The 23778-nt window shown below is 39.5% G+C and overlaps 1 protein-coding gene across 2 annotated transcripts in view; it reads right to left on the bottom strand.

The window, feature by feature from the left end:
- Positions 1-23778, bottom strand: part of arhgef3 (Rho guanine nucleotide exchange factor (GEF) 3) — a 103176-nt gene that overhangs the window by 63725 nt on the left and 15673 nt on the right. Inside the window, exon 2 of one of the 2 annotated variants that reach the window (XM_015347975.2) lies at positions 17452-17518. In XM_015347975.2, the coding sequence (XP_015203461.2) occupies positions 17452-17518 (67 nt within the window). Of the gene's footprint in view, positions 1-4011; positions 4190-17451; positions 17519-23778 lie in introns of those variants that run through there. The other variant, XM_006630986.3, reaches the window with a different exon arrangement.

Below are 23778 nucleotides of genomic sequence, written 5' to 3'. Positions count from 1 at the left end.
CATCTATTTCCTCTTATCAGAAGCTAAACATAGATCAGGGACTGGAATCTGGGTAATCAATGGAATACTTCCTAACTGCAGGGCTTATCAAAGTCTTAACGTTCACTAAAGTGACTTTGAGTGTTTGTCTGCACTTAATGGCTCTATTATTGGGGTTTCAAAAGCCATATAGCAGTTGCATTCTCAAACTTCTTTCACTTAAATGATCACAGCACTGAGCTTCCTGACATTCAAATGAAAAATGTCAACATAAAAGTAAGCTTTATCTCTGACTTTGTACTTCTCTACAACCAACGCTTCTCTAGAGTGGGTTGTGTTACAAACACTAACTTTTTTCATGCTGATCAAAAATAAATGGTGTTGTGATGCTTATCAGCATTGTACTGCAGTGCCTCAGGTGCAACATTAACTACATTCCTTTGTATAGCTCCTAGCATATATTTTGTGAAGTCTTTCCATCACTTAGCCCAAAATAAAAAGAGTATGAATTAGAAAGCTAAATGATTAAGAATACCCTGGGTTACTGTACAAACCCACACTGGTCATAAAATACATACGCTGGCCCATGTTGTGGAAATACCGGTTTAATAAATTTAATAAAGTGTTCTGTAGGCGTTTAATGATGTACTTAATGGACACATACTGTGAAAACACAACTGAATGAAATGGGCAATTTCTGTAATTCTGCACCTTTGCATCCCACATGTCTGTCAATGCACTGCCACAAGGCCCTCAGAATGTTTGTGTTCATGTAACGTTATTATTCAAAGTGAAAGTCGATAATTTGACTTGCTCCTTGCACATTGTGACCTTTTCCGTTATCTTGCAGTATTTAAACCTATTTCCAAAACAGGGGTTTTGTTTCCAGACAGGCTAATTTTTGGTGGCTGCTGGCTGGTGTGAGTATGGAACAATGCATGAACAGTGCATTTGTGTTTGGAGAAGGAATGTATTACTTTTCAAGTCATAGTCTGGGACTGTGGACAAATGCTGGCTTGGTAATGCTAAAAGGCCAACAAGTACCTTCCAGTTAGGTTAATAAAGAAGCACTTTATTTGCATATTCTTTTGTGACCAGGAAAACATCAAACAATGCAAATTTGAAGCCCAGAAACATTGAAAGTACACAGAACACACACCCTGCCTTCTGACTCTCAGACAAATGCCTTACAAAAGTGGAGTCTGCCACACACTTCATCTGATCTTGAGCTTTTTAGTTTCTACTAAAAATATATATTTTTATACCACTTTATTTACACAATCCTATGTGATTAATGGTACCTCCTGCTACTCCAGGAAATCTTATCCTGGAGGATCCAAGGAGCTCTCCAATATGAGCTAATGAATCTTTTTTAGTAAGATACTGCTCTTGGGCAAAACTTAAATGAAGCTCGAGGAGTCTTGTTTCAGAAAGGGCTCGAGCCATCACAAGCATTTTATCACTTCAGCACATACCAAAAAACACACTCATACCCTGATAAGCTGGTTTAATAGGACCTGTACCAATTATCACATTGGCATTGGCTGAGATCCTTTGCTTATACAAGAGGAGTTGTTTTCTATGTTTCCCTACAGCAGAGGTTCTCAGTCCTAGTCCTGGGAACTCACACGACTGCTGGTTTTCATTCCTCTTGAACCCTCAATTAAATAAACCTTTAACAGACCCAATAAAAGATTTGATTTGAACGCTTTAATTGTTTTCAGTTGTTAAACAACCTAAAATCATCAACCATTGAGTAGAAAGAAAATGGCTAATGGTTTCACCAAGCAACTTGCTAATTATTCATTGAAGTAAAGAGCTCAGCTGCATGAAAATCAGCAGGTGTGGGGTTCCCTAGGAGCGGAATTGGGAACCCCTGCCCTACAGGCCCGTCACTTTGCTACAAGTTCCTGTTTAAGCAGAATGACTTGCATCTTCCTCTTTTCCCTTGGCCCATCAGCACCCTGGCAGCCTGAACCTGTGCTAGTTGGCAGAGAGACAGAAGTGTTCATCCTGTCATCCCACCTGACCAACCACCAAATGCAAGAGCATTAGAAAGTACGACTGTGACAGCACCATTTAAAGAAGTGGTAAATTTACCTTCTAGTGACCTGGAAAATAAACTTTCATTTTTTTACCTTCAGTGGTTTTTGTTTCTGAAATGGCAAAGATTAGAAACCATCTGTTTTTATCAACATCATGTTGGATATTGGAGTCTTTCAGTCTCTTTTCACATTATATACAGAACGTTCTTTTTTTTTTGCAATGTGGTTGCGCTGAAAAATTTCAAAAGGACAGTTACGGAATCAATATAGGGCTTGAAAAATGATTGCAGATTAAAATTTAAAAAAATTGAAAAAATAAAAGCAGATTGAGATCTACTTGGTTAGATCTGCTGCCCTTTGAAGACACTCTGGGGATTTTTTTTTTCTGATTGCCTTTGATCAGCGCAGCAGTTGAATGGTTAAACCTCAACAGGTGTAACCACTTGCAGATGTACCAGTTCCTGTTTTGAGTGATAAATTGCTGAGCTTTTAGCCGGCTTCAGCAAGATTCCTATGGGGCCTCTAATGTACTGTATGAAGCAGATGGCTCCTTAAACATCACAGCGATTAATACCAGACCTTTTAAATACCTCGTGAAAGGGCCATGTGAAATACTGTATGCTCTTTTGGTATGGTAAACTGAACCTGTAGCTGAAATGTGAAAGATAACCAGTATAGTGTCCTTAAAGTGGATTTCTATAGCATCTGTCCAAAATGAACAAAACAGAAGAAACAAAAAACAGGGAAGAGTAAATATTTTATACAGTATACTGTTAGTGGCACCATTGCCTCTCCATGCACCTGTTACAGGTGGCATACAGTTGCCCAGTTTCGATCACACTGGACTGGGCAGAGCCAGTGATAAACACATTCATGTGATAGGAATCCATTGAAGCATTGGTAGTGTTGGGCTAGTCGTGGCAAGCAGAAAGATCTGCGTGCCAAAGCAACAGCACTGCCACAGACAGTAATATATTTTGGCAAGAGAAATCATACAGGGACATACTAAATTGTGTAGATAATGGATAGACACACTCAATTTGATGCTTTGAAGGAGGAGGGGTATGACTGAATAAGGTACTAATGAACACCAGACAGATGCACTGTAACTCATTTTTAAAAAAAAATAACAAAGAGAATCATACAACATGACTACAGAACATTGACAAGTCGTGGGAAATACTATGCACAGTTTTTTATTATTCACAAAATATAAACACGTAATACCCTTTTGCCAAAATGCACTTTTTGGAAACTGCATTTTTTTAAAAAATGGCACAGCTCACAAGAAAACACTACATGTTTTCTTCGTGCTACTACTGATAATGCCTCTACTATCATCAGTGACTAAAAAAGAGAAACAGAAATTGGTAACTTGATTAGATATTCATGTACAGATCTGAGGGTACTCACCCTTATGGAAGACAAGGATATAACAAAAATCTAGCTTTAAGTACTTCTCTAAAAATAGAGGTAAAAAACTTTTTGGTCTACTGAAATACAATAACAGCTTTATGAATAGGCCGGCTTCACATGAAAGGCAAAAAATAGCTAACAGGGATCTTAGGTGCTTTAACCCATTAACATCTGAGCATTACAAAATACTCAAACAGCAGACAGACAACCTTGCCCAATGGATCAATCCAGCAATACTAGCACACTGGTCCTGAGGAGCTTTCAAATAAAATAGAGGCAGAAATGAAATTCACATGACATTTGGTTACAGCAGCTTATTTGAAACCTCCATTTCTAATATATCATGAGCACCGAGAAACAAATTCTACTTCACACAGCTTAGCCTTTTACCTCTTTGAAAATTTCAGCTACACTTTGAAGTGAAAAAGATCCACGAGAGAAGTACATCTGACCTAGGCTATCGGCGACAGATTCCACCACTGGGGTGTTAAGGCAACACAAAGCCTGCATTCTGACTCACTCTGAAAGCAGCACACTGAGCAATCAGACAGACTAGAAACAAGTAACTCACCCTGTGTTGCACGAAGAGACAGCACCACACCATGAGGGATATCTGAGATATACACCCCCTGACAAGAAGTCAGTTTTTGGCCCAAAAATAAATGCTCATGAAGCGTTAAAGTAATAATCCAGACTTCACTCCTTACACACAGCCCTGCAGGCCTGAGAGAACAGAGCTGATTGCTGTGTGCTGCAGCCCTGCTGAACAACAGGATATGAAAGGGGGAAACAGAGGTGTAGCTATATTGGGGTTGAGGGGCCACAATGACAAGAAGCAAACTTGCATTGTTTAGTTTTTTTTAGCGTTTCACCCATCCCAAATTAAGGCGTGCTCCACTCGAGCAGCGAGAGCAGCAAATCTTTTGCTTTCGTTAGCTCAACCCTTTCATGCAAAGAGATAAGAGATTACTCAGAAACACGAAGAGGAAGTTTTTTGGTTGTCGCTGAATTTTTTAACAAACTAATTCTGCAACTTTCTTTGATCTTCACCAAGGACGTTTTGTAATCTCAATCAGTTTTTTTTTCTTGTTCCAAGGACTTTGGGGATGAGTAAAACATACTTTTTAAGTAAACCAGAAAATGATCCATTGATAGCCCCTTCCTAAATAACTGGAGTCTGTTTTTGTTTTTCTCATTATTTAAAAAAGCCCATAGTTTTTGTGTGTCGCATCTGCTTCTAATATACTAATTTGTTCATGAGTTTGGTTATGAATGAACTAACACATGCAAAGATAGGTAACAACCATGATTTCATGACTGCAGTTTACACGTGACAGTGTAACCCAGAGGCAATGCAGACTAAAGTATGATCCTGGTGTCTGTTACCACTATAACAGGACCCTTGACATAGAACAAGTCTCTCCAAGAAAACACACATGGTAAACCACTCCAATCTTGTGATGTGATGAGATCTGAGGGAGATACACAGGCAAACCATGCCTCAGAAAGGTGGCTTAAAATAAAAATCTGCACATTACAGTTAGCCTTCTGCCCCAGGCCATCTGTCAGTTGTACCTAATGCGTACTTACAGTATATGCCTGTGATTACCGATCAGCAACTTAAAGCGCTTTGGATAATTCACTGAATGAGTTTGTACTGATTTATCAAAAGAAATCCTCAGAAGATGAATTTCAGTCCCTGTTTCTTGTCATGAGATATTAAAGACTTATCATTAAAGAAGCAGGAAACCTAAACCAATTTCATTAAACACAACATAGATAGACCTGCCAACGTTTGAACACATGGTTCACATTAACTGTCCACTGGAATTTGTCATTGTCCTGCAGTTATTTCTGAAACATCATGAAGTTGCTTTTTATTAATAGTATTACAAAGATGAATATTCAGCCTAGGTGCATTAGTTTTCCATTACAAAGGGAGTATAATCATGATTTTCAAGTCAATCTATTTTCATTTTTTTTCTTTTTGAGGTTCATTTGAATAGCAACTGCTTATTACAGAAAAATATAATTAATGTATTGTTAAATAATAATACCTATGACCTCACCACACTGCCTCATTTTTCCCCGTAAAAACAGTAAAAACAGATGTTTTAAAAGTTAAGCAAACAGGCCATACTTATATAATTACAAGGTGTGTTTTGAGACTTTTAAAAATACACACAACCCTTTTGTTAAAAGATATACCAAATTAAGCTTTTATATCACAATAAACTCTTATCAGTGTGATATAAAATTTACATTGCTTTTTGTACAGTCATTTTCATCAACGGTCATTATCAGAAAGTAATTGATTGCTGCTTAACTGGAGTGAGTTTGAGAGAACAGGAAACTAAGAAGCTCCTGTGAGTCACACTTCCTGGAAACCGGGAGTCTTCCACAAGGCACTTCCTGGAAACAAATTTGAGCTTCACAACTCCTTAACACAGAGAGGAAGACATGATTTTCTACCCATGGTTTCAAATCAGCTCCTTCTAGAGAGGTTCAAGAACGAAGAGAAGTAGCTTTTGTAAAGACACCCTTATAGAGATGGAACTTTTTTTTACGTTATACTATTCACTGTCATCGCTTAATTTTACAACCCTTTCCACTACATCATCACCACACACCATACAACATACATAAAATTGAACTGTTTGAGAATTTTACTTGGAGATTAAGTGCAGTTGGGCAGAAATAACCATAAACATTTATGTGTGTGTCTGCCCAGGAGTGTTTGGCTTGCAGCCAAAGCATTACATCCTACAAGGCCAGAGATCAAAGAGTTTGGATTAAAAGAAGGATCTCTTTCTGCATCCAGCCAGGCATAAGGAAGATAACCATGAGGGAAAAAGCACTTTATAGAATTAGACTGATATCACATAAAGAGACGGGCAAAGAGTCCTTTTTTCTATCGTTAACTGCACAACACACAAAAAATTACAAGCCTTCTTTATTTCTTATTTGCTTAGCAGACACCCTTATCATAGATGAAATGACCTTTAAAGGTAACTCCCATTATTCTTCTTCTTCTTTGATTTGGCTGATATTTGTATTAAAGCCATTTGTACAGCTGGGCATTTTACTGGAGCAATCTGAGTACCTGGCATATGGATACAGCCGCAGTGTCCTTCTTTGGATTTGAACCCACAGCCTTCCACTTATATGTCTAGGGTTCACACCAGCAGTTCACTATGCCTTTTTAAACAGTATGCAAAGTCCCACCCCAATGAAAGGTGCACCTAAATGGGTCACTTACTCCAAAAAATAAAGGTTTTTCTTTTTTCTGAGTGTTTTTGTTTTGTATCTGCTTCTGGAATTTGTAACGTAGCAGCAAAACATTGTCTGCTTTCAGCACAGAGAGATCACCTGATTGACAGCAACACCTGGTTTGAAGAAATGTTTTCATCCAACATATGGACTGAAATTACATCGCCAGGAGCAGTAATGAGCCATGAGGCTTATGTGTCACTGCGTTTAAAGGCCAATTTCTCCTTTCTCTCTGCACCTCTTTCTCTCTCATCCCTCAGGGTGAGTTAAACCATCAGAATGTCGTGCCCTTTTGGCAAAAAACACAAAGGGGAAAGCAATGTGTTTGACGTTACTTTACTGTCTATTGGGAGCACAAACGTCTCTAGCCTCTAATAGGGACATTAGAATAACTTCTGGAACTTTTTTCAACGAAAAACCAAGGTGAGATTTTAATTTCAGAAGCCTTTTCCAATGTAAAGCAAAGATGCTCACAGGTAGTTTGGAAAGCAAAAGGCTCACAACATAAATACCGCGGACTCATTTTTAGGGACTATGCATACAGATGATATTCCACAAAAACAATAAATTAATTCCTTCTTTCTTTTAGAATACTCATCCTAAACGCAGAACACTTATCCCAAACAAAATCCATAAATCCTCAGTCCTCAATCTCACTTACTTAGTTATTATTCAATACTACATTAAAATAGGGCCCACCCTCATGTTGAACACTGAAAGGAAAATTACTAAATATACCTATATTCTGATAATTTCCAATTCCAATTAAATCTTTTATCAAAGCTGAGCATCATGTGCATTGCTGTGTATATGGTTACAACATACATCTTCGATAAACTCAATTATCATCTAACAAGATTGTTTCTGCAAGTGAAACTTTAATGCAAAAGGTATGGGTATGCTTCACTGCTACAGATGTTAAATTTAACTAAGTAATATTTTACTCATGACACTTAAAGAACTGCTGTTGTTTTGTAACATGTAGGGTCTCGTGGTTAGGCATGAGAGAAGCACCTTTTGGATTTTTGCCAAAGGGCTCAGCAGAAAAGTTAAGTACAGCACATGTTACATAAGGCTCTGTGCGTGAAGAGCTGACATCAAGGCATCGCAACTTAAAATCCTGGCCTAATCAGTGTACACAAACAAACACCTTCTGGATCAGTGGAGTGTGTGAAACAAATAAGTACAAACTGTGCTACCACAAAAAACTAATTGTATGTCTCACTGATCAGGGGCAGCAGCAGAGTGAACAGACTCCAGTGTCCCCAGGGAACACACACTAATCTCAGACTCCTAAATCACTCAGATCCTTCTTGAAACTATACCTCACACCCAGGAGCTCACAAGCAGGAGATCCGATTTAAATGATCTAAGTCCCATTGAACATATCCAGTCTTTATTCATCTGGGTGCTTTGTAAAGTGTGTGTGTTCTATTGAAGTGGATGGAAGAGAATTGACAAAGTTAGTCTTTGAGTGGCATTAGCAAAGTTAGTGCTAATGAGTGGCATGCATGCTTGTAATATTCAGACATCAACACTCAATATTGTACTCACTGGTGATCGCATGCAGACCTTTGTGAGATTACCCAACAGTCTACACCAAATGATTCTTATATCTCAAAGAAATAAGCATGAATCTCTACCTACAGTATAATCTACCCTTCATAAGCAGAAAACATGTCTTCCTGACAGCACCCTTAGAGAGATTTTTTCAATTCTTCTGTGTCTTTTTCTATGTGAACATGTGATGACCCTGAATTAATCCACAGACGAAGGCAGTGCAGTTCGCAGTGTTGCTCCTTAAACAGGTACTACAAGTTTATTCCACTACTAACTCACCAACCTTTAAAACCACGGGAAAGAAAAAAATTGGTGACGCATTTCAAATGAAAAGAAAAGGGTAGTTTGGTTAATTAGCACAGAGCTCTTAAGTTGTATTTCTAGAGATTCTTGCACTTGAAAAAAATGAAACCTTGCGCCTGATGTCATCAGGAGAGCACACTTGACTAGGATCATGCATATTAACCATTCAGCTCAAGGACGTCAGCGAGGTTGATAAATTCTCCACCACTACATGTGAAAAACAATGCTGGGGCAGGAGAGATACGCCCTCTGAATAAGTCAGGAAGTATGCCGTTATATAACTCTGGGAGGATCAGACACACAATATGCAGGACAGACCCTAGGGAGGTAACACATTTATTTACTCACTTATTCATTTTGAAGCCCTTGTACAAGGCAATTACAGTACAAAGCAGGACTTAAAAGCTGCATGACGACTTGTTGAATTTGGTTAATTTTTCCAGCAATGGGGTCAGCAATGCTCATTTCTAAAACCCAAAATGAAGAAGAGGGACAGTAATAGGAAGTATTATTATATATATATTATTTTATGTATATTATATGTATTGCTATATTGAACTTGGTAACCTGAAACAAAAATGCTCTACTTTGGAAGAGTTCACCATGTCAAGTTGAACTCTGTCACAACTCTTGACAACAGAGCTAGACGTTAAAGGAGCAGACAGAGTTTGTCAAGTTCACAAATGAGTCCAGTCCATGTTTATTTTCATATTTATTTATCTTGTTTGGTTCATAGCATCTAGCAGAAGGTGTCTTGTGGCTCTTAAATATCCTGGTGAATTCTCAGTTTAATGTCATACCTGTTATTTTCTGTTCCAAATTCTCCTACACTTTATCACTTTATTGGCCATATACAATTTCTTGCATTAGGAATTTGTCTTTTCCACATACCCCAGCTTGCTCTTCATGTGACACACAGACAGAGAGAAGCTTGGGGTTAGAGTGCAGGGTCAGCCATTGTACAGCCCCTGGAGCAGTTGAGGTTAAGGGCCTTGCTCAGGAGCCCAACGGAGTAGGATTCCTTTGTCGGCCATGGGATTTGAACCGGCAACCTTCCAGCCACAACCTCAGATCCTTAGCTTACTTGGGTCCTATTAATGTCCTTGCTTAATGAATGGCTGTAAATAACAATTGCTTGTTTACCAAAGTAATTATTCTAACGAATTATGAAATTGACATTTAAAAATTTGAAACACCTACATATAAGGGTGTTGGTCCTTTTTGGCATTTTGTGAAGAATAATGGTGGAGCCCTAACTTGCATTATGGAATGATTATGGAATACAGATGTCAAGACAGTCTACAATTAACAACAAAATGAGAAGAATGTAAAAAAGGTATCTGCAGTAGTGGTTGATTTAAGGCAGCTGAATGGAGCAAGATGCCTATTTGTTCATTACCCAGGACTGCTTTAAGGTTAAGGCTAGGATTAGGGTTAGATTTGCAGACAGATTTTAAATGGGGATAAACTAAGAGCATGCACAATAGGAGGTACTTCATTTCCAAAGCAGTGATTATCTGAATCAAACTGCCATGCTGTGGATGGTGATTGAGATTTTCCCAGAGTCCTCTTAATTTAAACCACTAAGCGGTTATCAATTTCTTCACAGTATTTGATTTGACCTACAAAGCCAGTCATCTCCCTGCTGAGCATACTTTCCGCCCACTTGCCTAAGAGTTATACAACGAGTCACAGATTAAATCAAGGGTCTCGTGCCAACAAAACCAGTCTTTAGTACAATTAGCATTCTAATAATTAAATCAGACAAAAGAAACAAAATGCAGCTGGAAAAGTTAAAAAGCTTCCTCCGTGTGCCTGGAGACAATCTGCCAGTCGGCAAGGGCTGAACAAAGTGATTGGAGCAGCCAATTCTGTTTCACGAACTTTTTTCATCAGTTGACGGAAATGTTTTCAGCTGCTCTAGCCAAGGCAGGTCAGAGAAGGTGAATTCTCAGAATTCAATGAGTCACTGAACAGAGCTTTGTGGAAGGTTAAAAAGGGTAGCGCTTCACAAACCAATGCTGCTGAGCACAGGCTGCTGACAGGAGCACACAACCTGCAAACCAAAAATACACTTGTAGGGTTCTTTGTAAATTTCTTTGTGAAGGAGTAAGATGTGATTGGCTGTAATGCATTTCTTATCCCACCTGGAGATTAACTACTTCAAAGCATCTCTTTCAGAACCTCCAGATCACCTTTATGTTAAAAACACAGAACACGCAAAAAGTTCTGAAGAGGTAAAGCATTTTCACCCTTTGATGTAATTCAGCTTCTCAGGGAACTTTCCAGATAATTTTGGCATTTGTTACTGGAAATTTCTCACTTCACCTGCTTGGCTGTGCAGTTGAACATCACCGAGATGGGGGCTGCACTTGAGTGGTGAATAAAGTGGTTTCCCTCCTATTTCTAAACTACGTTTGGTTACTTTGGGATGTAAAGTCCTGTATAAAATACAATAAATTATTTTAATGCTGTTTATTTTATATGAAGCATAATGGCAAAAGAACTGTCGAGACTGGTCACAGATCAGCACATTTTTACACAGTACGACAATAAAGAAATGTTGAATATGATTTGACACTTCCTTAAAGAAAGTGACTGCTAATTTATCATGGCATTTGTGTTATGGTTTGTATACAAATGTATATGCATGTATGCTGCTGTAAGGAAAAGTAAAATTGCTCTTGTGATCATGATGGCCTGTAATTACCAATGCAATTCGAAGGTTTTGTTTGAAGAAAAGTTTGCTAAAGGATACCAACATTTCAGAGATCTAATAAAATACTTTGATATCTCTTCAAAGGCAAAGCATTGAAGACCGTGTCTGCAGTCTACATTTCTTAGATGTTTCACATCGTCAGGAATTGCAGACAAGCAGGGCCAAAACATGACAGATATGGTCATTAAAAACCTGCCTTGAAGGGTGAGGTAGTGTGCCAGCCTTGCATTTTTCCCCCCACTGTTTTTAACAAATGAGTTTCCAGCACTGCGTCTGTGTGCATGCCCTACTGAAATGTTTTATCAGCTAGGACAAACAGTACAAAGACCTACAAAATGATGCCCTGCTTGGTATTCACTTCACAACAGATTCTTCAAAGCTACATACTGTAGCAGCAGTTTATCTAAAGTTTTTGGAGCACAGAGCCACAAAGAGAATAAAGCATGCCACAAATGCACAGTCTTTTTCATACTGAAACGTGTAAAACTTGGTGATCTTCCAGCATTTTTAAAATGGAAGGTGCAGTAACATTACATTCTGGCAAATGAAACATGAATGCATTGGAGAACATCACTCATTTTTTTTTTTGTAAAGTGTACATTAAGGATCCACACAGAGGCTCCATTTAATGTTATTGCTTTCCAGCAGCCTCATCTAAGAAATGTTTTTTTCAGCCCTGAACTTGACTGCAACGTGGTGGCCCAAGACTTTTTTTTTCTTGTTATGAATTCTGCTGTTATTTAGGGGGCTCCGAGACAGTCAGGATAGTTATGTTCTCGAATGTTTGCTTTGGCTGTTCCTGAGACCAGACTGAGTGTCTGCTTTCATGATGGCAGATACTAGCGACTGTCCATGCAATGTGCACGAGTGCAAGGAGAAGGAGCATGGGGGAGAGGGGAAACCCTTCAAGAATTTAGAGCCTTGCCTTTGATGTTGCCCTTAGCAAGGCTAACAAGTGGGCTGGGATCACCCCTGAAGCAAACTGCACTTCAGTGCTTAACTACACACTGTTAGCTTTCCTTGGAAGTGAAGGAAAGTGCCATAGGAACATGTGCCCACATTGTACTGTATTTTGCCAGTAATTTACTGCTACTGAAAGGGAGACACTTAATCTTGCTTATCTGTGTTTTACGATTATGGGACCACTGTGAATAGGACGTGCCAGAGAATGAGCAGATAGCTTGGAAACCGTTCTTGTGAACAGGAATTATGACCCAGATCTTCTACCTAAAAAGTTTTAGCTTGCCCAGTTTCTCTGGAGATAGCAGCACACACATTATACCAGGGAGCAGGCCTGGTACTCACAAGTCAGTGACTTTCAAATCCTGCCCCCAAAAACTCACTTTTAGTGTCTAGCTTTTAATTCTGTTTTACTCGTTTCTATCTGTCAATCATCATCATTATTATTAAACCGAGTATGCAGATTGCACTGCACTGCAGTCTGTTTTCAGAGAGCCGAGCATATATTGAAGGCAACACGATCGACAGGGAGCTCCGATAGCAGATGCATCGCCGAGCTAATTGCGAGGTTTAAAAAATATTGAAAAATATTGAAGACTCAAGAATTCAGAATTGTGGTTAACATTCAAAATCTGGCAGAACCAGATCAGATGCTGTAAGACATAAAATGAGGGGGAAAAATAAGATTAGCATTAAAATAATGAGAATTACAGGTCCAAAGCCACAACAACACACTTGGTGTTTACAGTAAACACAGTACTCCCTCTGTCCTGTTTATGTTAATAACTCCTGCGCAAACAGTAGCTGTTGGCATGGCAACCTTTGCCGTTCCTAATTTACGTGACCATAATTATAGCGGTAAGAGCTGCGGTGACTAAAAATGTAAATAACCCAGAGGTGAGTCCACACGTTGATGGCCACCCACAGATTTAATGGAGAAAAAGACTTCTGAAAAAATGTACTGTACAACAAGGATCTTCTCAGTTTGCCTGAGATGTACGTAGGTGGTTTTGAAGCACTGAGACCTTACAGCTGAGACTTGTTAAAACAACCGAGTTTTATTAAAAATGTACTATAGACCAAAATTATAGTTCAGGTCACCATGTTCCAAAAAACAACAAGGCCAACCTGGCATCAGTGCAAAGAAGAACAACCAAATATATTCCTTGTCCGTCTCTGAGCGGTTAACAAATTTAATCATCCTTGTCTTGAAAAGAGAAGACTACGAGGAGAGACTTGCTTGAAATATTCAAAATTTTCAACAGGCAGTGTCAAGTCAATGGACTTCAAGATGAAAAAAGAAATACAAAATAAAGACACAGCAGGGATCAATTGGAAATGGAATTGGAGAAATCTAGATCCCCCGATCACTAACGTCCTACCAAGCAAACACCCAAGATAGGCCACAAACAACAGAGGGCCATTTAGTCTATCTTAAGATCCTTTATATGTTTCTATCCACAATTATTTTTTTCTAGTTGACTGCTGAATTAGGATATTCGTAGAACCACTCACTTCCATAGATTAGCATTAATACTAGGTGGCCCCCAAGTTTTGCACAACCTGATTTTATAATCTCGAGATTGGTTCTCCAGACCCAGGATTCCAGTATTGCCTCTTCATTAAACTACCAATTCCTAAATGAGCAATCATTAAGAGTTTGTATTCATCATTATGAGTTAGTATTAATCCAACCATCCATTTTCTTACCACTTCATCCAAGTCAGGGTTGCATGGGGAGCTGGGGCCTACCTTGGCAAGCAACAGGCATACCAGTCCATCACAGGGAATATACAGTAACTGGAGCACCTGGAGGAAACCCACAAGAACACACAACCCCCATAGAGAACATAAAAACCTGACGCAGACAGTGTCGAGCCCTTAATCATAAAACTGCAGGTGAGTGAGCAGCCAAAACACCTCCATCTCCAGGTAACTACCAACTCAGCTTGTTAATCTCCCAGTAACCATAGGAATGAGATCAGTACAGAGGTGTATAGCACCAGAATTTAATTAACTCAATTAATTACCTTGTCTGCCAGTGGGTTTCTGAGTCTTGTGAGGACAATATAGTTCCACCACTGCCTTTGTATTCCCTGGTGTACCTGTCTGAGTTTTGTATTTCCTTGCTTTGGCCTTTTAACTTCATTTTTCAGATCACATTCTCAGATGTTCCCTGGCATTCTGCATTGCTTCTCTGTGTTCGTCCCAGCATGCCTGACTCCATTCTACGGACTGCTTTTGTGTGATGAACTAGAGTTGTTTCTCGGGCAACTCTTCTGGATCCCCTCTATAGAGATGCCTTGTGATTCCATGGCTTCTGTTTTTTCTAAGAATGAGATCTTCACTAGCCCTTAATTTAAAAGTGTTTGATTTTAACCTAAGACGTCTTAGACTCAGAAGCAATCTTTATGTGTAATAATTCCCAGAAATTCGTCAAACAGATATCGGTTTCACCTTTATTTAAAATTGTTACTTTCCATTAGATTCCTATACAGCCTCTGAGTGTCTATCATTCATCAGACAATTTAGTAATGAAGTACAAGAAGTGGTGGGGATGACGATGTATAGAACACTCCTATTTCAAGTTTTCTTTGTGATGCACAGACTCATTGAGTAAAGTCCACTTCGTCATTTAAACACTCATCCTTAATGGGATGAGTTCTGAGTAAGGCATAAAAATGTCCCAGAAACTGTGCGGATCAATAAAACAAGTGAACATGTATGTTAACATCCATACCAAAAGCAAGAAGTTGGAGACAGGCTCTTAAGCAGAGCCACAACACTACACCTACAAAGGGATTTTAATTTTAGAGCAAGAGGTTTAAAACATTAACTACCTCTATGAGCTGTTTTAAGAATTTTTAGGGGGTATGCATGACGTGATGCCACTCAATCTATCAGGTCAAGCAAGAAGGAGCACAGAGGTGCATCCTGCAAAGTTTCTAGGCCAGTCTCAGAGGGGATATATAATATAACAGATTTCATACCCTATTTGCAATGCATGTGTGCCAATCTCAGTGGCTGGTTTTGTTTAGCTTGTTGGCAGCTATTCTGAAAAGGTCTCTCCAAGCGGAATAGGCAGAAATGGGGCGAGGAACGATATCAGCTTCTTGTATGATTTCAGGAAACTCCACCACCCTCTCTCTGAGGAGGAACTGTTACTGCAACGCCATTTGTGCGCTGTCAGAAAGCAACACCACAGTTTGTGCACGGAGCCCCTAAAATACACAACAAGCAAAGAAACGAGAAACGAAGAAGAATGCCGGCCTGAAATAAACCGAAAAACTGGTATTTACTGCTCCTGAGTCTCTGACAGGTCCCTGGCTGGGAAAGCACCACACACTCCCTCATTCAGGCAGAACGAGCTGGGTCTCTGACTGCTCCACGATCTGATTTGATGGACTGCTGAAGCGAGATAGCCTCAGACAATACCCCACAGACTCTGAGCTGGAGAGTTTACTCACACTGCGGCCAAAATGAACCTCTGTCAGAAATCAGCCTTACTTTCCAAGACTGACCGTAAGCACTTTAACAAGGGTGTACTCACCCTGCTAGACAGCATCCTGTACCTGAGTGCGTTGTTTGTTTTTAGGTGGAACTAACCAGGGCTCCAGCCAGGACTTTCCTCATCTATTAGAATGAATAGGTTTAATGCCAAATCCCTCAATGCTGCATGCCAAATCCAGAGGTGTTTTTTGCAGGTAGCCATTTTCTCATAACTTTATGTATGTTCTCTCTGCTTTACTACTGAAGGGGTTGCCAAGGAAACTGGTTAAGAGCACACTGTTCTCAGGGCAGCCTGTCGGGTTCAAGGGGGTTATGGTGTCCACTCTACTTACTGCTGTGAGTGGATTCAGATACAGAGTGAGACTACACCTTCAGGCTCCTTCGGCAAGAAAAGAAGATCAACAGAGCAGCTGCTTTTGTCTTCTTTATAAAGATGTGACAACCGGTCAAGGGCACAGAATTTGTTTGAAGAGAGCAACAGGTGAATGGAACTAGATAAAATTTATGTTTGGCTCCAAACATCCTTTGCAGTTCAGTTCAATGCTACCAAAACACAGACTTCCAAACCATTCAGGGCAACTCAGGTGTCCATCAGTGCGATGGTGATGGAATTCAGTCAGGGCCATTGCTTATTTTGTTTGTTCAGTCCTTTAGTTATTTTGGACTACTTTATTCCATTTAGCGTGCACCATTCTTCTTGCAAAATGGTTGGAAATGCTCAATAGAAAATGGCAAAAATGAATTTGCAATGTTAACATCACAAAGTTCAACATTCCGTTTTTTATAATCAACCACCGCTACAGGAACACACTCTCTTTGACTTTCTTTTTCAAATAGTTACAATTTAGCATAATAAATCATGGGCAATCAAAATGATATTTCTTGAAATAAAACTACCTACAACTTTGAAACAATTAAAAGAACTACATACTGACATTATATTCATTGTTAAGATGGTACACTAGCACTAAAGGATTTTCGCTAACCCCAGCTCATTAATCTGCAGTTGCACATGTGTTTTGTTTGAGCCCCAAATGCATTCAACCAGGGAGAAAAGTGGTTGCAACTTCCTCCCTAAAATCATATCTTCTTCAGAACCGAAACCCACGGCTCACCTGAAAACAACGCCACCAGTGAAACTCAGACACTGGAGAGGAAAAGCCTGTGACCCTACCGTGTGAGTATGTAGGTCTGTGGTTTGTGCTGTAGTCGATCATTTGCACTTTTCAGTGCGATTGTGTGTTAGATGTCCATGTTGCATTCTGTGTTTCTAACCGGAATGTCTTGACACTGACACAGTGTTTCAAACCGTCACCAATAGTCATTAATCCAGTCATATTGTTGTTCTATGATAGTTATATTTATTAATATTTAAAGGAGAGCTGTTTTCTGCATTCTGTTCTCTTTGTCTAACGGCTGGGGTTTGAGATACTTGGACTTAGGTCTTTGTTTAAAATTTCACTCTGTCAGACCAATGGCATCTAAACCATATGCTGTGTTATTTAGTGCATCATCATCATACCAAAACTAATTGTGTGTATTTAATAGCTTTGTTCTTAACAATTAATTAAGCCACCACAAGAAAGAAAAGCTTCAAATAGCAAGGGTTTCATATGTTTGCAATTCAGAGGGATAATCCAAGTTTCAGCTTTGAAATGTTCATTGAGGGCTTCAGTATAGTCAACTTACCCCTCTGAATGCCCAGTCATTTGCAGAAGGGAAGAGAGAGAAGGGGCTCTTTTTCTGCAGCATGGACCTGGAAGGACACAGAAAACAGAGCTCAGAGTCTAATTTGGCAAAAGCTGATCCTGCAGGACACTACTATCCATTTTATCAAACAGCCACTCCTCCCCCCAAATCTAGGAAAAGCAAACAGAGCACTACTTTCACCCTGTCATGCTAAACAGTGGGACAAACTCACACTGTAAGAAGCACTTAAGACGCTTGGGAAGTCCCACATGCCAATACTGATAATCTTTGCATCAAAACAAAAGACAGAGATACGCTGGCCATCAAGTCTGCACTACACAAACATAGATGGGGTAGTAACATTAGCCAGTGTACCATAAGTGTGAGGAGAGCTATCCAGACCACACCAAAGATGAAACATGGACGGTGGTTCTGATCTCATTTTCATTAGCACAGCTAAAGTCACAGGCCATAAGACATTGAGTTAAAGACGGTGTAGTAACAAAGGTTTCTGGTGTGTCCTCACCAGGGGAATTCCTGTCACAGTCAGCCTGGGACAAGAACCTGGTTTGCTGTCTTAATGCCTGGATCACAGATCTCAGTCACGCTTCAAGGAAGAACCTTTAGGTTAAGGTACTCAAACGGGTTTACTAAGGGGAGGTTGGCACTCTAATGCTGAATTTGACACATTTTGCAATTGAAGTACCTCTAAAGATTTTCACTTCAGTTTAAAGACAGACATGTCTTGTCATAAGGACAGTGTGACAAGCTTGTACAAGGGACTGTACCTTCAGCACTTCACTCCCAGAATCCTCCAGCTCTGACTGTAGTTTTCACTTTTAATAACTTCTACTCAAGTGGAAATCTTTCTAATGTTAGGCAAAGGTGATACAAATGTCTAAATCTGTTGCCACATTGCTATAAATAGAGTCTTAAACATTTCTGAGCCATTAATGGAGTAAGCGTTCTTCCAAGAATTCTTGGAATACTTGTCTGGGTTATCGACGTAACAACATTCCTGCTGATTTCTGCTGGTAATAAATTTCTGTGTCCACAGAACCACCAGAGCAAAATCACCCGTGATCAACATTTCTTTAAATGCCTCATCAAAAAAGAAAAGTATTCATTTTGGGTACGCATTCCTTTATGCTTCTGTAACCTGTTCTTTACATGATGGGCTTTGTTTTACCTCTTTTCTATTTATAATTGTAGTGAACCATCTAACCCAAACAGAAAGCCGAACAAAAAGGCAAGCAACAAGAAATATACCAACTCTTTTATTATATTTGAAATGTTCTGGCTTAGACTGTACAACAAAGACATGCTTTGGAGTTATAAACTTTATTAACTTGGAACTAGTGGAAGCCAGAAAGTACGGATTTGCTTATAATACTTCTATCCCTGTGATAAAAATATCTGCCTACAGCAAGACTGGTTATATTAGGTCATCTATGATGCACAAAACCAGATTAAACAGATACAAATCTGTGCTTCTACTTGATGTTTGGCTGTTTCTGCAGCAGTTACACTATCTTTGTCATATTTGTTTTTTGAATATGTCAGGGTTATACAGTGCCTTGCGAAAGTATTCGGCCCCCTTGAACTTTTCAACCTTTTGCCACATTTCAGGCTTCAAACATAAAGATATAAATTTTTTATTTTATGTGAAGAATCACCAACAAGTGGGACACAATTGTGAAGTGGAACGAAATCTATTGGATTTTTGAAACTTTTTTAACTAATAAAAAAATGAAAAGTGGGGCGTGCAAAATTATTCGGCCCCCTTGCGTTAATACTTTGTAGAGCCACCTTTTGCTGCGATTACAGCTGCAAGTCGCTTGGGGTATGTCTCTATCAGTTTTGCACATCGAGAGACTGAAATTCTTGCCCATTCTTCCTTGCAAAACAGCTCGAGCTCAGTGAGGTTGGATGGAGAGCGTTTGTGAACAGCAGTTTTCAGCTCTTTCCACAGATTCTCGATTGGATTCAGGTCTGGACTTTGACTTGGCCATTCAAACACCTGGATACGTTTATTTGTGAACCATTCCTTTGTAGATTTTGCTGTATGTTTGGGATCATTGTCTTGTTGGAAGATAAATCTCCGTCCCAGTTTCAGGTCTTTTGCAGACTCCAACAGGTTTTCATCCAGAATGGTCCTGTATTTGGCTGCATCCATCTTCCCCTCAATTTTAACCATCTTCCCTGTCCCTGCTGAAGAAAAGCAGGCCCAAACCATGATGCTGCCACCACCATGTTTGACAGTGGGGATGGTGTGTTGAGGGTGATGAGCTGTGTTGCTTTTACGCCAAACATATCGTTTTGCATTGTGGCCAAAAAGTTCGATTTTGGTTTCATCTGACCAGAGCACCTTCTTCCACATGTTTGGGGTGTCTCCCAGGTGGCTTGTGGCAAACTTTAGACGAGACTTTTTATGGATATCTTTGAGAAATGGCTTTCTTCTTGCCACTCTTCCATAAAGGCCAGATTTGTGCAGTGTAAGACTGATTGTTGTCCTATGGACAGACTCTCCCACCTCAGCTGTAGTTCTCTGCAGTTCATCCAGAGTGATCATGGGCCTCTTGGCTGCATCTCTGATCAGTCTTCTCCTTGTCTGAGCTGAAAGTTTAGAGGGACGGCCAGGTCTTGGTAGATTTGCAGTGGTCTGATACTCCTTCCATTTCAAGATGATAGCTTGCACAGTGCTCCTTGGGATGTTTGAAGCTTGGGAAATCTTTTTGTATCCAAATCCGGCTTTAAACTTCTCCACAACAGTATTACGGACCTGCCTGGTGTGTTCCTTGGTCTTCATGATGCTCTCTGCGCTTTCAACAGAACCTTGAGACTATCACAGAGCAGGTGCATTTATACAGAGACTTGATTACACACAGGTGGATTCTATTTATCACCATCAGTCATTTAGGACAACATTGGATCATTCAGAGATCCTCGCTGAACTTCTGGAGTGAGTTTGCTGCACTGAAAGTAAAGGGGCCGAATAATTTTGCACGCCCCACTTTTCATTTTTTTATTAGTTAAAAAAGTTTCAAAAATCCAATAGATTTCGTTCCACTTCACAATTGTGTCCCACTTGTTGGTGATTCTTCACATAAAATAAAAAATGTATATCTTTATGTTTGAAGCCTGAAATGTGGCAAAAGGTTGAAAAGTTCAAGGGGGCCGAATACGTTCGCAAGGCACTGTATATACTGTATTAGAAATGCATTTTTACAAAAAAAACATTAAAATAAAACTTCAAGGCTCAACAGCTATTTTAGACTCTTATTATCACAGTACTAAAATATTCCCATAGAGGTCAGGGTTAGTCTGTGCTTAATTCTGCTTATTTATTTAAATTTAGGCCTATAAGCTGTGATAAACATTGATCGCTGTACACCTCCCCAAGGACTCGGAGCTTGAAAATTTCTCATTTAATTACCCACTACTGTCTCTCATCTCTGATGTCAGTCGAAACAGTTTGAGTAGTGACAAAGTGGCATGCAATCAGGGTCCATTAACACTGAAAAACAGCAGGCTCTTTGCTAAAAATACATTACTGTACACATTATCCCATTGCTGAGTAATGTAGCTGTTAAGTGCTCTGGGCAGGAGGGCAATGGAACACTGCTGCTTAACTCAGGAGAAGGTAAAAACTTCCTTTCAACTCTGTAATCTTTAAATCTGCTGAACCTCAAATTAGGTATGCAGGCTGCTGACAAAGCTACTCTATTGAAAATGTTCCATAGGAAATATCACATGGAAGTTTAAATCTTTAAGACTTACAAAAAACAAGAGATGTTTGATTCCCACAGCCATCTTTCCTCCTGTCCTGGATATATAACCCGCCCTTTGCCTCTCTGTAGCAGATAAAGGTGAAAATCTCCAAGTTAAGCCTCATCAGGCAAGAAAATTTAATAACATCTCTCTAGTCTGGGGGTGCTCATATCCTAGGTAAACTCATTCTGACACAACAGCTCCCCTTTGACAGAAGTATTTGAATAGATACATTTACCTTTTAACAGATATAAGTTACAGTAGGTAGTCCGTATTCAAGCCTGGAGGTTCATCCCATCAGAGCCTGTTTTAGTTTTGTAGTGTAAGAGCACTGAGACAACTGAATGAGATACAGTACAGAAGCAGTGTCCATACTGGGAACCCGCAATATACCAGTTAAGAATCCAGGGCTTTAACCAAAGCTCTTTACTGTCCCCCCATTAAGAAAACTAAATATGTAGAGTGTAATAACCAATGAATTCATTCCATTTATCATTAGAATTATTCACAAAAAAGTAATTGCACTTTCACAGCACGTCATCTCAAAGAACTGATGAAGAAGTGCTTCACATAAGATATCCTGGCTGTTATCGAGAGAGGAAGATCAGCTTCAGACATCTCAGTGAGCCGTCATCTTTCCTTGGCACAGCAGCTCCCTCCAGCAAGTGAGGAGATCAATGGAAAAACTAATTAGAACTCTTTATTGTTCTTGTTTCTTTCAGAGTCAACGGGCCTTTTAACGCCTTGCAAGCTGACTGCATTGTGTTAAGAGCTCAATGGGGAGACGCGCGTTGGTAGGAGTCTAAGAGGAAGGCAGAGGCTCTGAGACACCCACTGCTCACCCTGGTCATCTTGAACAGACAACATTGACCATGGAGTTGTGAAAGTTGGAGAGATCTCAATTTTGTTGAACATGTCATCACTTTATTTCCGATTTGGCCCTTTTGCAATTCATTAATTTCACAAGTCAATTGCCACATCTCAGTGGAGCCTTCTTGGGGTGTAAAACTAAATCCTTTTAAAACCCTTACAAAAGTAAATACACACACGTTCGAGAGATATTTCAGCTTTAACCAGGAAATGAGGGCTTCTGAATGAGCAGAGATTGTGGTTATAAAAGCAGGTGAACTGATCAGAAAGAAAAACCACAAACAAAATAACCCAACTCATTATCAGCATTAGGTTCCACAGAAGCTGTTTTGCAGGAAATCCTATTCCCATATATGGAGTAACCAATCTGAATTGTTATTGAAAAGCCCAGAGATCTTGGTGAGTCACACTCTCTGGAGAATGTTCCAGTGTTTTTCCGTGGTAGCCGTTTCTTTTCTTGCTCACATATTAGCACAGAACCCCTTTATCACAGGGAAAATACATTAATCTCGCTTCAAAAGGACCAATTCAACATTTGCAGAAGGAAAGAATAAGGTTGTGTATCAAACACTCAACTGTATCAGGCTCAGCTGATACCCAGAAACATTCAAAAGCTGTGTTAGATAACTAAAAAAAATTGTCTGATATCATTTTTAAAAGAATAACAACAACAGGTCATTGACAGAAAATGCTTCACAGCTATGGAGTACACATACACCCACTGCTGCCCTGATACTATTTTACTATAGTTAAAGAAATGGGAAACATTTTTTTAAAATTAATATAGACCTCCACAAACCACCTGCCACTGCTTCATTTTCAGAGGATACATTTGAGGACACAACTTTGCTCAAACTGCTTATTAAAATCAGTTCTATGGCTCATGGTTGCAGGTCAGTGCAATTGCAGTTTACAACAACGGAGTGACAGTTCAGTCAGCCACAGCTAAAGAGTTATTTTTAATTCGGTTTAAAACTAAACAAGGTTTCTCAGAGTGTTCTGACAGCGGGCCTTCTTCTCAGAGGACCCTGACAGAGACAGAAACCTCTTTTGAGTGTTTGTAACAGTCTAGGGTTTGACAACAGCAACAACAAAAGTAGGAAAGGACACCAGTACCTATGGCACACCACTTGCACATAAGGATTACACATATTATATGTAAACCTTTTGATAGAGTTTTATGGTTTGCTTGGTTTTAACAGTTGCTTTATCACCCAGAAGCCTGATCTTTTCATCTGAAGTGAAGCAAGGCAGGATCTAACCAGTACTGAGAAGTCTGACCTCCAAAGAAAACCAGACTGCCTGTGGTAAGTGGTGTTAGTGGACCAGTAAGCATCTTCTCCCTGATTCATAATTTCCAGACCAGTGCCCCACTATATCGACAGCTGGGAACACTGCATTTGGATGGGAGAGATCCTGTCTAAATTGTGCAATGCAATAAATGTAAAGCACCTTGGGATCTTTTGAGCTGAAAGTGCTTTACATTTATGGTAAAGTGCTATAGAAATGCAATAGTGATAATTGTCATTATTAGTTATTCTTTATCATTAAAAATGTGAAAGATAGAGATGTGAAAAGTTTTTTTCCCCACTTTTCTACTTGATTTGCTGTGTTGTGTAATTTTTCCCTTATAAATACTCAAGGACTGACAATCGCACACTATTTCAAATATTAAAACCCCATTAT

The sequence above is a fragment of the Lepisosteus oculatus genome, chromosome 4 (genome assembly GCF_040954835.1).
Source record: "Lepisosteus oculatus isolate fLepOcu1 chromosome 4, fLepOcu1.hap2, whole genome shotgun sequence".
In the NCBI taxonomy this organism is placed as follows: domain Eukaryota; kingdom Metazoa; phylum Chordata; class Actinopteri; order Semionotiformes; family Lepisosteidae; genus Lepisosteus; species Lepisosteus oculatus.
The sequence above is the reverse complement of the archived record's forward strand: the minus strand, read 5'-3'. Positions and strand labels throughout refer to the sequence as shown.